This window comes from Ischnura elegans, chromosome 9 (genome assembly GCF_921293095.1).
Source record: "Ischnura elegans chromosome 9, ioIscEleg1.1, whole genome shotgun sequence".
In the NCBI taxonomy this organism is placed as follows: Eukaryota; Metazoa; Arthropoda; class Insecta; order Odonata; family Coenagrionidae; genus Ischnura; species Ischnura elegans.
In genome coordinates this window covers 102,855,486-102,870,750 of record NC_060254.1, presented here as the reverse complement: position 1 = coordinate 102,870,750, position 15,265 = coordinate 102,855,486, and the positions used below count along the sequence as shown (strand labels likewise).

Here is a 15,265-nt window from a genome sequence, read left to right as displayed (position 1 = left end):
ATCGCATTTTAATCGGTTTTCAAAAATGTCCGCGGCGCGGTGATGAGTGCAATGCGAACCAAGTTTTTCCAATATTTTATTTATTTATTTATTTATTTAATCCAGTCCAAAAACAGCACGAGGCCAATTTCAGAGGACTACAACAACAGGAGAAACAATTTAATAATATTAAGCAACGTAACCAATAATGAACAAAAATATTCAACAGTATTTACCAATAAATAACAAAGAATAGTAAATTTCATCGGGCGGTGCGAGGAATAGGGGGAAAATTACGATAGCAATGGTGCTATATGGATGAGGGATGAATAATATTTTGCTTAATATTTTTTGTAATTACGAGGTATAGCATTGAAAAATTATGAATTTGATGTATCGCATTAGCATGTGTATAAATTGCGGTTAACACCCCGAGTTATAATTAATTTCCCCGTGAAACTCGGATCATTTTGTCCGTCAGCGACGCGAGTGGCGACTTTTGTAAACCCATTTAAACACGCGATGGGTGTGAACACATTTAGAGGCCGACTTGAGGATCCTCTTTTATGTTGTTCGTTAAATCTGTCGCAGCAGAATGCGATGATGTTTAATGGTTCTTAATGCTCAGCTTCCATTGCTCTCGTACCTCGTATATCCATACCATTCGTTCAAATGGTTCGTTACCTTCGAAATTTCATTTATCCTGCTGGAGCTATGCATTATTATTGTTTAATTACGGCTTAATTTACTTAGTAAGCTAACGCCATGATGAAGGATAATCATGGTGATAGAAGGACAGGTGGAACGAAACCCTTAGGGCGGGCTCGCGGGATACACTCCTGGGGCAGGGACTGTAAACGCTAGCTTTTCTCCTCTGCACCCAGAAGGGGAAGGACGGGAGGGATCAAGGAAAGGAGGCGCCGCCGCGATGAGAGCCCGACGACGCCTCCAGGGGAAGGACGGGGGAGGAAGGGAGAGGACGAGGAATCCTGCACCGTCACAAGGCGGGCAGGTCCTACTATAAGCGAAACCAAGCAAACGCAATTAATATACTAACGACTATAATTGGGGATCGGATTGGTGTGGTGGCTAGAGTGTTGGCTTCCCACCCGGCGGGCTCGGGTTCAAATCCCGGCAGTGGCAGAGAATTTTCAGAGACTGCCCGATCCCTGCTTGAATGTTGTGTAGTGATAGAAGGACACTCAAACACCGTTAGCTTATCGCAAATTTCCACCAAATTAAATCTCAGTCTCTTGTTTATAAAGTGTAAATGCCTCACGCGAACATGTGCCATTAGAGGTTAGGATATTATTTTTATTTTTCACTTGGGAATTCAGTACATATAGACATTCGCTTGTATGAATTATGCGCTTTTCAAATATCATAATATAATTGAGTAAAACCCAGGGTTAGAACACTGCAAATCTCTTCCTTCTCATCCCTTGCTAGTTCTTATGCTTTCCTGCGGTTCCCGTTCCCAGTATTCTTCTTTACGTGTGTCCAAATACAGAATAACCACGTTTATCCGTATAAACTCGCACCGGACAAGATCCGGATAAGCCGGAAGCAATAGTATTGAACCGTAATAGAAAATCCATATAATTAGAATGATATCGACTGGATAGAATTATCATGTATTTACTGAACGTGCATATTTAAATATTACAGTAATTTTAAATAATGGAACCACTATTGTTGTTCATTTGAAGTTTGAAAAGTGTAATTCTATACGTTACTTTCCGTGGAATATTGACCCAGGTCTTTGACCGGATCATTTGGAGAGCCGGATCATTGAGGTCCAGATAAACAAGGTACTACTGTTCTTTCCTTTGGGTTTACATCCAGGGATTTTCCAAACATCTTTTCCCTCCATCAAGCTTCCGAAGTAATTACAGTCTCTCATTACATGAACAAAATTCACTGACTCATTTAACTGTGTGGTATTCCATTACATAATTATTAGTAAATAGACAGAATAACCCATGTCGTGAAAAAACAAAATAATGGGTTGTTATTGAATTTTTATGAAGCTAGTGTTATTATTGTTACGAGCTTTGTTTTGATGAAATTCATTTCCCACTAGAGCAATCGCATGTGATCGGCTAAGAACTGGAAGATATAAATCTGCTCGTTGATATTTATGGATGTTGCAAAGGCATTATATCAAGTCTGCCACCAAGAAACCTTCTCGTGATGTAGCCAACCCACCCTCTGCTTCGTTCAGTCTTGTGCTCTGCTCCTTCTCCTATTCTTCTATAAATCTTGTCTCATCAAGCTTAAATCGTCTATTTTATCTTCACCATTCTCCTCTAGCATCACCTCTCTAAGTCAACCTTCCCTTTCTCATCCATTGTCCTATTTTTCCACGTTTCTCATCAATCGAGTCCCACTGCCGAAAATAATCTTCCCTGCGTTGCATAAGGCTCTTCGCTAATCTGCCGCCTACTGCTGTGATGCAACAGTCATGTGCATACACTGTTAGTACTGTATCTCTTGATAGACCCAAGTGTTATAGACCACCACTCGGTAAGTACAACTTCACGAAATGGAGTTCACGGTACACTTATGAAAATCAGGAAAAAGAAATGGGTAACGCATAGCTCCAGCAGAATTCTGCAATGAATATTACCACAGGTTGTTCCCTGGTATCCGATCATATTCTACTCAAGAAAAGTACGATAGCAGCCATTTGCCATGAATTCCGTCTTATTTTGGGCCACTTTTAGCTTGGTGTCTGTCGTGCTCTTTCCACTCTATAGGATGTTGCTCCCGAGGGAAATAAATGATTCCACTTCCTTCAATTTCTCCATTGAGGCGAACGTCGGTCAATTCCTTATTCCTGTCACATACTAGTGCAGTTTTTTTTCGTAAAGTTAGGTATTACAAAGCGGAACTCGTTTCTTGTAAATTCAAAATAATTGGTTGTTCTTAAATTTAATTAAGTTAGTGTTGTTATAGTTACAAGTTTATTTTGATGAAATTCATTTCCCACTTGAGCGATCGCCTAGAATGTCACATGTAATCGGCAAAGGACTGGAAGATATTAATCTGCTCATTTATTCATGGATGTTGCAAAGGCATTATATCAAGTCTACCGCCAAGGGCTCGATACAAATGTCGCAAGCATTTAGCATAAGAAGTCTTTCTCTTGGGGCAGTTATAAATTAGAAACCTCGCTAAAAGGTATGTAACTTTTCCGAATGAGGAGGACGGAACACCAACGATAATCAGCGCATGAAATTAATAACCCAGAGCATCAGCAGAAGAAGGACATTTGAAGTTGGAAAAAACCATAAGAAAAAATAAGATGCAAATAATATTATTTTAAAATGCAATGGAAACAGAGGATCAGAAATCTATAATCACCATTTTATTATATTGAGATCTTCTTATCCATTGATAAATGGGCTTTACGAAGGATTTCTTTTTTGCACTTTTGTTTGACAGTAGATGCATCTGACTTTTGATACCTTTCCCTGTTATATAGAGGTGCTAGAGGGATTAAATCATGTCTGCTCCTAGCAGGGGGCACTATCAAATCAAATGCGTGGGTAACAACCACAAGAGTTGGCAAGCAGGTTCACATAGTCAATCGCCAAGCTTAGGCTTCCGGCTTAGCCAGTCCAGTGAAGTTCACTCGTGAACCAAATTCATCTGTAATAGAAATCTTCGCCCACACGAGTTACGCATATTTCATCCGAGCTTCAACGTTGTCATTGGTCGCTGTGGAAATAAATGATTGATGTCCGTCTTCCCTGTTGAAGTTTTTCGTGCATTTCATCATCCCCAATGATACGTGGGTTGTATCTCTTCTCCTTGGCATTTACTTTAGCGTTGCCGTGGTGAATATTGTAATTGGGTCCACTCCAGATGTCTTCAGCTATCCAAGTCATGGATAAACGCTGCTCAAACCAACTTGGTAGAAAATGGAAATAGCAAAAAAAAACGGGTGAAATTATCTCGGGTTTTCCACCGAGTGAGTCTCCTGAAAACCGACGTTTCGACGGCTTCCTCTGCCATCATCCTCATGGAATGACAATCCGAATGGCAGAGGCAGCGACCTAAACTTTGACTTATAAGCAACTTATTCGGTGAAAAACCCCGGACGATTTCGCTATTATTATACGTCGGGAAAGAATAAAATCATGTGGCGAGGAAGACGGAACAATGGGATGTCTCCGTCTTCCTATATTGACCAATAAGGAGACGCCTGACTCCAACGGATGCGTATGAATACCATTTCTCTGCTTCAAGTCCAGGCTCGGGGCAACTCACTCCTCACAAACATCTGGAATTACTACCCAGCAATTCCAACATCATATAAAATGCCTCAGCAAATTACTCATCTATATCTTTTCTATGTCTTTCCTTCTTGCAGATTTAGTCTGTAAATTGTAATAAACTATTTTTTCACATGTCGCAATATCTTTTTCTTGCTTTAATTTAAAAAAATAAAAATATTTTTTTAAATAATAATAAAATAAAACAATGTTCAAAAAAAATATATGTACTTAATCAAACTTTTTAATGAATAATAATAAGGACGATGAAAATAAATAAAAAATGAAAATTAAAAAAGAGAGTTACAAATATCCTATCTATAATATTTATCAAAATGGTCAAAGCAATTATTAGTTTTAAGTTTCTGCTCACACAAACACAACATTACCCACACAACATAAACAAATGCGCAGAATAAGTAATGTATTGTTAACTGGCTGGATAGGGTGAACTTGGTTCACCGGTACAGCTATAATGCGCCTCCGCGTAACCCTTCCTTCATTACACCATGAAAGCCCACACGAGGGTTACAAATTTTCTTTCCGACGACGAATTGAACCCTCGCTACGGGTCGTCCAAATGAAAATTTTCAAATATCCAACTTCCTAACTCCCAGCGAACCACTCGGACCAATCTCTCGTAATGACAGTAAGTTGGAATAATAATTAATACATAATCAGATCAAACACTAGACTAGGCCACCTTCCACTCCACAATAATTCTGACCACATTTTCCATCGGTTTCACCCGGCTTCGAACCCAGTGTCCTTCGATTTAGCTGCCACACATTCTATCCTTTTAGCAACCATATTCCCCCATGGTAACATTAGGTAATGAATTTCAAAGATATCTGTTCCACGAAGTGGCGGATCTGTGGAGGGGGGGGGCTAAGGGGCCACAGCCCCCCCCCCCCTCATTTGGATATCCAATTTACACTGGACAGAATGGACATTTTCTTGGGACCCCCACTACTGCATGGAGATTACTCCCACTTATCCCCCCCAGATGTCTGGCGAGATGCTTAATGACTCCTACAAAAAATTCGTTGTCACATCAAAGGACCAAAGCACAGATGTAATATGGACACGTTTCTTAGAAATTCTGCGCCAAGGAATCAACGAACATATTCCGCAAAAACTGAAATGTGATAATAAGGAACCTCGCTGGTACAACAACGATGTCAGAAGAGAACTTAGGAAACAGAGAAAACTATACAACTTGTACAGAAAGTCCATCACGTCTCGTAATAAATCGAAGGAACTTGAAGCTAAAGAAAGTTACGCTGCTCAACGCTCAATAACCAAGAAATCAATGCGAACTGCAATGCGAAAGTTTAAGAAAAAAGTACTTGGTGAATTACTCGAAGAAAATCCGAAATCCTTTTGGTCGTACGCGAAAGAGCTTCAGGGAAAACATTCAACCGTAGATTCGTTATTTGATAAAGATGGTAAACTTGTCACCGAAAATATTGACAAAGCTAACACTTTAAATGCCCACTTCGAAAGTGTATACACTACTGACGATACTCAATTCAATTTAGACATCCCATATACTGAGGATTTGATGGAAGAAATATCTATAAAACGTGATGGGATAACTAAACAACTACAATCGATTAAGAATAGTAAATCTCCGGGTCCGGAGGGAATACCCGCGCGTGTCCTCAAAGAGTTAGCTCCACAGATCGCGCCTTACTTAGAGATCATATTCAAGAAGTCACTCTCCGAAGGGAAGTTACCGCCCGACTGGAAAATTGCAAGTGTTACACCCATTTTCAAAAAGGGAAACAGAAATGACCCAGGCAACTACCGTCCAATTTCCCTAACATCAATTATAGGCAAGATACTTGAACATATCGTTGTTAGTAATATCATGACTTTCTTGGACAGACGTAACTTCCTCCATGACTGTCAGCACGGATTCCGAAAAAATAGATCCTGCGAAACACAGCTCGCGCTCTTTCTTCACGACGTTATAAAATCTGGTGAATCGAAAAGACAAGTTGACGCACTATTTCTAGATTTTAAGAAAGCTTTCGACACTGTACCTCACAACAAACTTTTATACAAATTACAGTCATGCGGATTAAACGAAACAGTTGTAAACTGGATACGCGACTTCCTCAGAGATCGTAAACAAAAAGTAGTTCTTGACGGAATTAGCTCTGAGGTTGTAAAAGTTACATCAGGTGTTCCACAAGGAAGCGTAATCGGCCCCCTGTTGTACATTATATACATTAACGATCTGTGCTCCCGCATTAGCAGTAAAATACGTTTATTTGCTGACGACGCTGTCATCTATCGCGAAATTAGTGATCACTCTGACTATGAAATTCTATCATCTGACCTAAACAACGTTCATTTGTGGAGTCAAGAGTGGGGACTCGAACTTAATCTGAGCAAATGCATGGCGGTACATTTTTTGCGGAATTCGTCCAACACTAACAATGTTTATGCAGTGGATGGCATTAACATAAAGGCAACAGACGAAGTGAAGTACCTGGGAGTTACGATAACCTCGAACCTCACGTGGGGAACTCATATAAAGAATATTTGCGGCATAGCCCTGAAGAAATTAGGATTCGTCAAGCGTATTGTGGGAAGATTTTCGGATGAGGAAGTAAAAGAAAGGTGCTATTTCGCTCTCGTCCGACCGCACCTTGAATATGCAGCGAGCGTATGGGATCCGGTGCAGAAAGACTTCTGCGAACTGTATAAAATACAAGGGAAGGATGCGCGTTTCGTCAAAAATGACTACGGGCGTACAGACAGTGCTACCCAGATGTTAAGCGAATTAGGCAGGGAGCCATTGGAGACTCGGAGGCTGCGCGCTAGGCTTAGATTGTTTGAACAATTGAGATTGGATATCTTTAAGAGCGACACAGAGAACATAATATTAGAGCCATTCTATATTTCCAGGTCCGATAGAAGCAATAAATTAAGAGAGATGTTTTCCCGAACTGATAGATATGGGAATTCGTTTTTCCCCCGAACCATAAAGGACTTTAATAAACGCTAGTACCAACCTCGTTAGAGCACTTTTTTTTGCCATAAGAGCTTTCTAATTGTTTTTGTTTTGATTATGAATGACGGTCACTTACTGGCCGCTCCGAAGGCTTACCGATTTTTACTGTACCGGTGAGTCAACCTCACCTCAACCAGTCAGACAGAATTACAATAAAACGGTGTCGTGCGCATATGTTCCCTTGTTGTTTGAAGTGTTGTTTGTGTGAAGAGGAAACTTAAAAACTAAATAAAAGTACAATTGCAAAGAGATAGTATTAATGTCGCGGCACAAAACTTACAAAGTGATGCTCGGGGCCTAAAGTCCCTTCTGATTGGTCCTTTGTTTGCCAATGATGATTGCCTATGGGATTTTTCGGAGAACGGGTTTCCCGGTGTTGCTAAAGGTGTAACCGTCGTCTCTATTGATGCTATTTTTCGTTATCCGGATCTCTATGGCCTCCTACGTAATCCTTTCCCAGTATTTTTTCTCTCGCGAGATCATCTCCTCATCTTCCCAACAGATGGCATGGTTTTCTCTGATTCTATGTTCCGCCACCGCAGATTTTTCTGGCTGACATAGTCTAAAATGCCTCAGATTTTCCTTTATCCTTGTGTAAGTATCTCATCTGTCACTTATATTGCTGGAACAATTGAGAATGGATATCTTTAAGTGCGACTCGGAGAACATATTAGAGACCCACCATATTTCCAGGTCTGACAGAAGCGAGAAATTAAGAGAGATGTTTTTCCGAACGGATAGATATGGGAATTCGTTTTTCCCCCGAACTATACAGGACTTTAATAAACGCTAGTCCCAACGTCGTTAAAGCACTTCATTTTTTTTGCTGTAAAGGGCTGGTGTCCTAACACCCCCTGCCACACGCCTTTTAGGCGGCTTGCGGGGTATTTTGTAGATGTAGACGTAGAACAGATGTTCCATCAATCGCCGCACTCGCTGTGTGCAACAAATGCATGTATTTTTGAATTTTTCCTTTTTCTACTTTGGGTTTGTTCTGCCTTAAGCATCAAACTAGTTTTATGCAGCTGCATGGATTTTTATCCACTCTTTTCTTCGTACGAAATCATTCATTCGAGATTCAAGTCATCCCTTATAATCAGTAATATATTGTTGAGAATTCTTAAATCACCTAGTTAAGCGGTTCAATCCGACACATCCTTCGTTAAAACGAGTTTTTTATGTGATTAAAATTCCTGCGATGCACCGGGAAGATCTTTTGCGGCAATAGTCCATCCACTTCCAACTTCTAACTGCTTACTGGCATGAGATTTGCACACGCATATAAAGGTGGATATATCGATTATGGGTTTATCGGAGAGTTGAATGCATTTATATTGCTTCCGGCTGAAAGATATCATAAACTTGCCGAAGACATTTGTCTTTATTGGAAAACATTTAAGACATCAGATATATGCTGAATTATTTGTCACAAAAGTGAACATTTGTAACCTCTTTTTACTTTAACAATAATAAAAGTGTCAACCCGGTCGATCGGAAAATCAGATAAAGGTTCGTGAGAAAATCAGATTAGATGAGCACGTTAATCTTTTCCCATGAGATCACATGACATTTTCCAAGACATCACACGAGATCGGCATGTTTATCTTTTTCCATTCCTCTACGGATTTACTATAGGAATTACTAAGCGTTGGTAAGTTTTACCGTTGCATGAATTTCTTTTTTATTAGTTATTCGTTATATATTTATGAGCATGTGGTGTGCATGTAGGGATCCTCGTGCATACTGCATGCTGGTGATTGGTCACCCCGTGCCAAACACCCTAAAGGTGGTCCGCAGGGTATTATGCAGATGAACATGGCGATTTCATTGATCTCTCCTGGTGTTGTATGCAATTACGTTATGATATTTGAACACCGTATACTTCATAAAAGCTAATTTCGATACTGAATTCCCTAGTGAAGAAATAAAATCCCTGCTTTAATGTTAATCAGTGGTAAACATGATCACGAAGAGAAAATAAAGGATACAGACTGAAAAACAGATTTAAAATGTCATTCTCTTTTCTTAATATTAAGGATAGCAACGGTGTCTAGATTAGTAAAATTAATACCGTCACTCACTCCGACGACTCATTGAAAGTTTTTATTTTTCTAATTTGTAAATTTGCATATATTTTCCTTAGGAAGAACTAACCGTTGACAAGTTTTGCCATTGAACAAATATGCACCGTGTGGTGTGCATGTAGGAATCCTCTTGCATACTGTTGATTGATCACCCTCTACCAAACATCCTAGAGGTGGCTCGCAGGGTATTGTGCAGATGTAGATGATGATTTCATTCATCTTCCGTAAATATCGGATAGTGATTAGTCTCTTTCTGACTGACCTGAGTTGACTCGTTGTCAGCTTCGATTTATTGCAGAAAAAAAAATATTTTTTGTCTTCAAACCCCTCTCCTCCATTTTTGATGAATTTCACGGGCATATAACTTTAATATTTATACATAGTATTATACTTATATCTTTTTCGACTATAACATTTCCATGGTTCCTTTAGTTTCAATTTGCTTATAATTTTAATAATAAATATTTCTACCACATTATATGCCTTTTGTGTTGGAGTAAATAAATATTAGGGGGTCACAAATGAAATATTGATATAAATGTAGACCCTGAATCAAATTTTCAAATATATTTATTTTATTGGTAACAATGGAGGGTAGCGCATAGATGATAAATTGCTGAAATTCTTAGTATTACCCAAAAATATAAAGCAGCAAATCTACGATTTTTTTCGCAGGAAAAAATCACTTAAAGGTGAGTGCGGTGAAGACGTCTATGGTGTTTGGGACAGCTGCCAGTGAGGGAGGGAGGGAAAACCCGCTGATGATGACCTCTGATGAAAATTCATATTCTGCACGTCTAGTTCAGAGGAGCGTGGTGGCCTATTGGTTAGAGCTCCAGGCTGCTTCTCGAAGGGTTCTGCATTCATGACGCGGACGAAGATTTCGAGCACAAAAAATATATCCTCGTAGGCAGTGGTATCATGTCAAAACTAGCTGTGCCGGAACGCACTTTCCTTTACTTTTTTTACAAATGAAATGTTAAATGTGAAATGTTACTCAGTGCGCTTCAATTACTTCAGCAAATATTTAAAAAACAAATCGAAAAAAAAGACTTTTTGGCTAGGAATTTATATGTTACAAATTTGGAGGCACCAAAGTTGATGAAAATGTAAATTGACCATTAAGTCTATATTTTAACCAGTGCTGGAACGGCGTTCCGGCTCCATGACACCACTGCTCGGAGAGCGAAGAGGCCCGGGTGAACTGACCCCTTCACGCCGAATACTGGAGATCACACGCCTGAGGGATAGTATGGGGAGAATTCTACCCTCACATATCTGTATCAACCTCCAGGTTTAGTTACTTAGTGCGAGGAAGTAAAATTTAAAGCAGAAACTTATTCATTACTTAGATTTTAATGCCATATATACATAAATTCTAACCATTGCGATTCGCTTTAACCATATAAATTCAGTGATATGATAAGTTGTGTTTAAGTTTTTCACCTTTCAGATTTTCCTTGGGGAAAATGTGTGAAGCAGGAAAGATAGTGTGTTTTCAGAGTTCATCTGGCGGGAGTGTAATGTATTAATCTAATGGTCTATAATTACAGTTACTTTAATATTTAACAGCAATTTGACATATTAATGTAAGCATAGGCGGACCTAGGGGGGGACGCGACGGGGGTACGTGCCCCCCCCCCTCAGGCCCTTAAAAATATACAAGATTTTTGATACGGTCCCGTTATCATTGCGTTCGTTTTGTATTTCGGGGTATCCTTGTGACCCCACAGAACAAAATCCTGGATCCGGCCTTGCTTTTGCCCCCCCCCCCAGAAAGAAATCCTGGATCCGTCGCTGAATTTAACTGCAATTTTTCATATATGTTTTTTCACTCAACCGGTTACATGAATTTCCTTCACCTATCACCAATTGCTGATGATACGAAACGCAAAAAAATGATAAAAAATGTATGTTAAATATTGCCAGCGAGTTTTATTTATACGTAATAGAATTTTTAAAAACACGATCGTGGAGTCATGGAAGCTGTAGATTGTCCACATGGCTTTCTCGTAGTATCCTATCCCTTTTGAAGATCTACATGATTCCGGGATCTTATCTTGGAGTACACCCGCAGGCGTTCAGTTTTTGCCGCCATTCTCATATTGGGCCTCAAACGACCCCTACCTTCAACGCCGCCCGGCAATGAACTTAATTATTACCGTCGGACAGGACCGACAGTTCGAGTGGCCGGTGAGAGAGAGAGAAAAAAAACAGACTTCCTCTTTGTCCACCTCCTTGCAGTGCCTTTCACCCTCTCGGCGGCGTGTGTTAAAATCCGTCCTTGATTGCCAAAGAAGGGATCGTGACAGCGGAAAACCACAAGGACGCACTCATTGTTACCTTTTCGTCGTTCAATTGTTCGAAACCAAAAAATACTTTCGCCAGACGGCGCGGCGGAAACCTCAGCTTGGGACCATTGTTGCTTTAATGCGCCCATATTCCGCCCATCAATTTGTGAGAAGTAATCCTAGAAACCGACGATAATATCGCGCAGATCCTTTATTTCGTTCGATACGGGATGCAACCCTTCGGTATACGCTAGTTTGCTGATTATTATCAGGTCGCAACCTCGGCCCTTTAGGCCCAGTGCACACGGTGTGACTGTTTTACAACTACCGTTCCAAACCAGTTGCGCGCGCAACTGTTTTGTGACCTCGACAATGTATTGGAGTGGGGAGGCGCACACGACGCGACTGGTTTTTGACGATCTCAAACCAGTCTGAAACCAGTCACATACAACCGTGGGCCCGCGGTTTCAGTTGCGTTGCAGACTTCAGTTGCACGAGACCACGTGGTGTTTTGGTGGTATTTTGACGGCCGTATAGTGTCGATCTCGAAATGAATGATCAAGAACTCAACATGAAGCTCGTTGAAGAAGTGGAGAAGCATGAAGTTCTGTACAACTACAAACTGCCAGGATATTCAAGGAAAGATGTGACGGAGAAAGCATGGAAAGAGGTGTCTGTTGAATTGGGCTTGCCAGGTAAACAAAGATATTATATATTTAGTTTTTCCATAACTGAAGTGTTACCTTTTTTTAGGTCCCTAGATGCCACAAACTAGGTCATAAACCAGAAAAATTAGATAATACAATATTTTTAATATTATCTGGTGCAGCAGTATTTTTAATTTATCTGGTGTAGAAGCAGGCATTTAAATGTCCTTCAGGACGTCCCGGATAGTTTCTGAAGTTTTCTTGATAATTATTCTAACTGTACTCTCACCTCTGGCAAAATATGAGGAAATTGCCACAAATGTTTCACCAGTACCCAAATACCTGCGAGCAATACAACAATAGGTTAGGTAAAACCAGAATTGGTTTATCGATAAGTTCTTGCTAAAAGTATTGTTTTCATCTCTTGTTTGAGTTTTATATTAATTGTGTTTCAGCGCAAGATTGCAAGGAAAAGTGGAGAAATCTACGGACAGTATTCATGAGAAAAATGAAACCTTCGCCTAGCGGTTCAGGAGGGAAGAAAAAGGCCTACTATTTGGAAAATGCAATGCAGTTTTGTCTGCCATTCATAAAAACAGTGATTCCTCCCTCAACGGGAAATTTGCCTACACCACCCTACACAGCACAGCCGTCAACTCGTGATAATGAAGGTTCTGAAACCCAAGTTGAAGAATTAGGTGAATCCACAAATGCACCACAGAATTCTCCATCAATGTCTCCCTCAATTTTAGATGATCCACCTCAACACCAAACTGAAAACCCCCCTGCAAGTTCGTCGCCAAAGAGTACTTCCCAAATCCAGATGAAAAAGAACAAAAGCCCAGAATCTTTAGCTGATCAATCAGTTGCTGACTACTTTAAAGCCAAAAAGGCTAAGTTACTGTCAAACGCCAAGGCAGATACTAGCAATCAGAAGATTGATAGACTGCAGGGGATTAAGATGTTCCTGCTCAGCTTGATACCTGAATTGGAAGAATTGAGTGATTCACAAATCAAGCTATTCAAACGACAGGTTTTAAGGGTCATTGATGACATTTCAGCATAGGACCACCATCAGCAGCCGCGGTCGTCATCAGCTATTACAGTGCTGACATCCCCATCTATGTCCGAATCAAGAGACCCACAAATGGACGTGACTCGGATGTAGTTGGTCAAATGCATAGTGCAGATTTTTATGAGGCCTTTTCTCAAATTCTTTATAGAACTAATGTGTAAACACGTTTTCCTCAATTTTATTTTGTTTTTATCTTTTGATCATTTCATTGTCTTTGCTACTGTAATTTTTAATGACAATACAGTTGATTTTTTAAACTTACCTCAGAGTGATCATTATTCTTTCCTGTGCAGAAATCCATTCCCTCATAGGTGTGTCCATCTTCTCCAAAGGAGGACCAACCAGTCTTGTTAGTTCCAAAAAGGAGTCTTTTGTCATTCTATAGAAAGATTTAAATATCCTATCCGACTTTGACAGCTCTCTAGCTTTTACAAATAGCCTATAATTCACATTCTTGCTCAAATAAGGGTGAACTCATTGCTCCCTTTGTACCCTTCGCCGTCTTCGGTATTGATAATAGAACATCAACATCTTATTCGTCTGAGTCTGACATAGTAAGCGCACACGGCTAAGCCAATGCCTTAAAAACAACACGTAGTGCACTAAATTATAACACTCCACTGATTGCACAATAGACGCAACTGATTTACAGCAAGCCCTTTGCCAGTACACCTGTGGGCGGACAGAAGTTTTGTTTCAGTTGTAAACTGGTTTCAGACGCAACTGTTCTGCAACGGTAGTTGTAAAACAGTCATGCCGTGTGCGCTGGGCCTTAATGTGCAGCTTCATAAAACTAGCAGGATGCCGAAAAGGAAAATAAGGGTCAACAAGCCTAAGCCATATATGTATTGTATAATGTAAAGTACTGTATTTGGTCGATCTAGCGAGTGTAACGATTATTAATTAATATACTTACTAATAATATCTATTAATTACATTGACGACACCATCGCTGTAGGTCCTAGGAATCTTAAATCTCTTTGACCTGGTGTATTTTTCTATCATTATACTGTCGTTAACTCATCTACCACAATACGACGATAAACTTGAGTGCGGTCTTCTTCGCAAGTTGGTCTAGCCAACTAGTATTTCTTTGCGTGAAGTCTTCTCCGTATTTCCACTGGCTTAATTGGTTGAATATCACATACATTTAAACAGACGACTCATCCATCGTCATAGTATAGGTATTTATAGCTCACAAAATTCAATATGATGCTGGAAAATCTACAAGGCACCCTAATATACCTACTTGTAAGAATCCAAATGCAACATATGAGGGATTCAAAAAAGCCGTTTTCTGTGAAAAAATGCTGCGATTTCCAAACGAGTAGAATCTAAGAAACATTTTTGGCATATTTATATGGATATTAAGTTATTCGAAAACCGTTATAACTTGACATATATTCTTTTTTGATGAATTAGACAACATTTATACTCAAATTTTATACAAAAATGAATTTTATCATCGCTTCAATTCTTTTCTAAGGGGAATATTCTCCTCCTATTTTAACAACTTGAAGCATTTTGCATTTGCTCTTCTAATCTTACAACAATTCCATTGGCGGAGAATTGTCTTTGCATAGGCGTTACAAACTAGGAAGCGCAAAAGATTTCGAAATAAAAATTGCCCTAAATTGCAACCGCAGCCATATGAGCTTTGTGAACCCAAGGTTGCTAGTTCAAAATAATTTTGCTCAAATTCGTTTACTTACTGTTGCATATGTGTAAAAGAAGGTGATAAAATTATCATTGAATATATTTTACCTCGTTATCTTTTATCTGTTTGTTTAAGGCCGATATATTTATTGTATTCCTTCCTTTTTCTATGAATTGTTTTAGGCATTGGATTCATCACTACCATGAGTAACCAAATCTCGACGATCA

The 15,265-nt window shown here is 39.6% G+C and overlaps 1 protein-coding gene across 1 annotated transcript; it reads left to right on the top strand.

The window, feature by feature from the left end:
* The first annotated feature begins 12,185 nt into the window (after positions 1 to 12,185).
* LOC124165970 lies at positions 12,186 to 13,537 on the top strand. Its single transcript, XM_046543520.1, has 2 exons — positions 12,186 to 12,354; positions 12,762 to 13,537. Exons 1-2 carry the CDS (start codon positions 12,210 to 12,212, stop codon positions 13,370 to 13,372), a joined length of 756 nt encoding a protein of 251 aa, XP_046399476.1. The 5' UTR covers positions 12,186 to 12,209; the 3' UTR covers positions 13,373 to 13,537.
* The last annotated feature ends 1,728 nt before the right edge of the window (positions 13,538 to 15,265 follow it).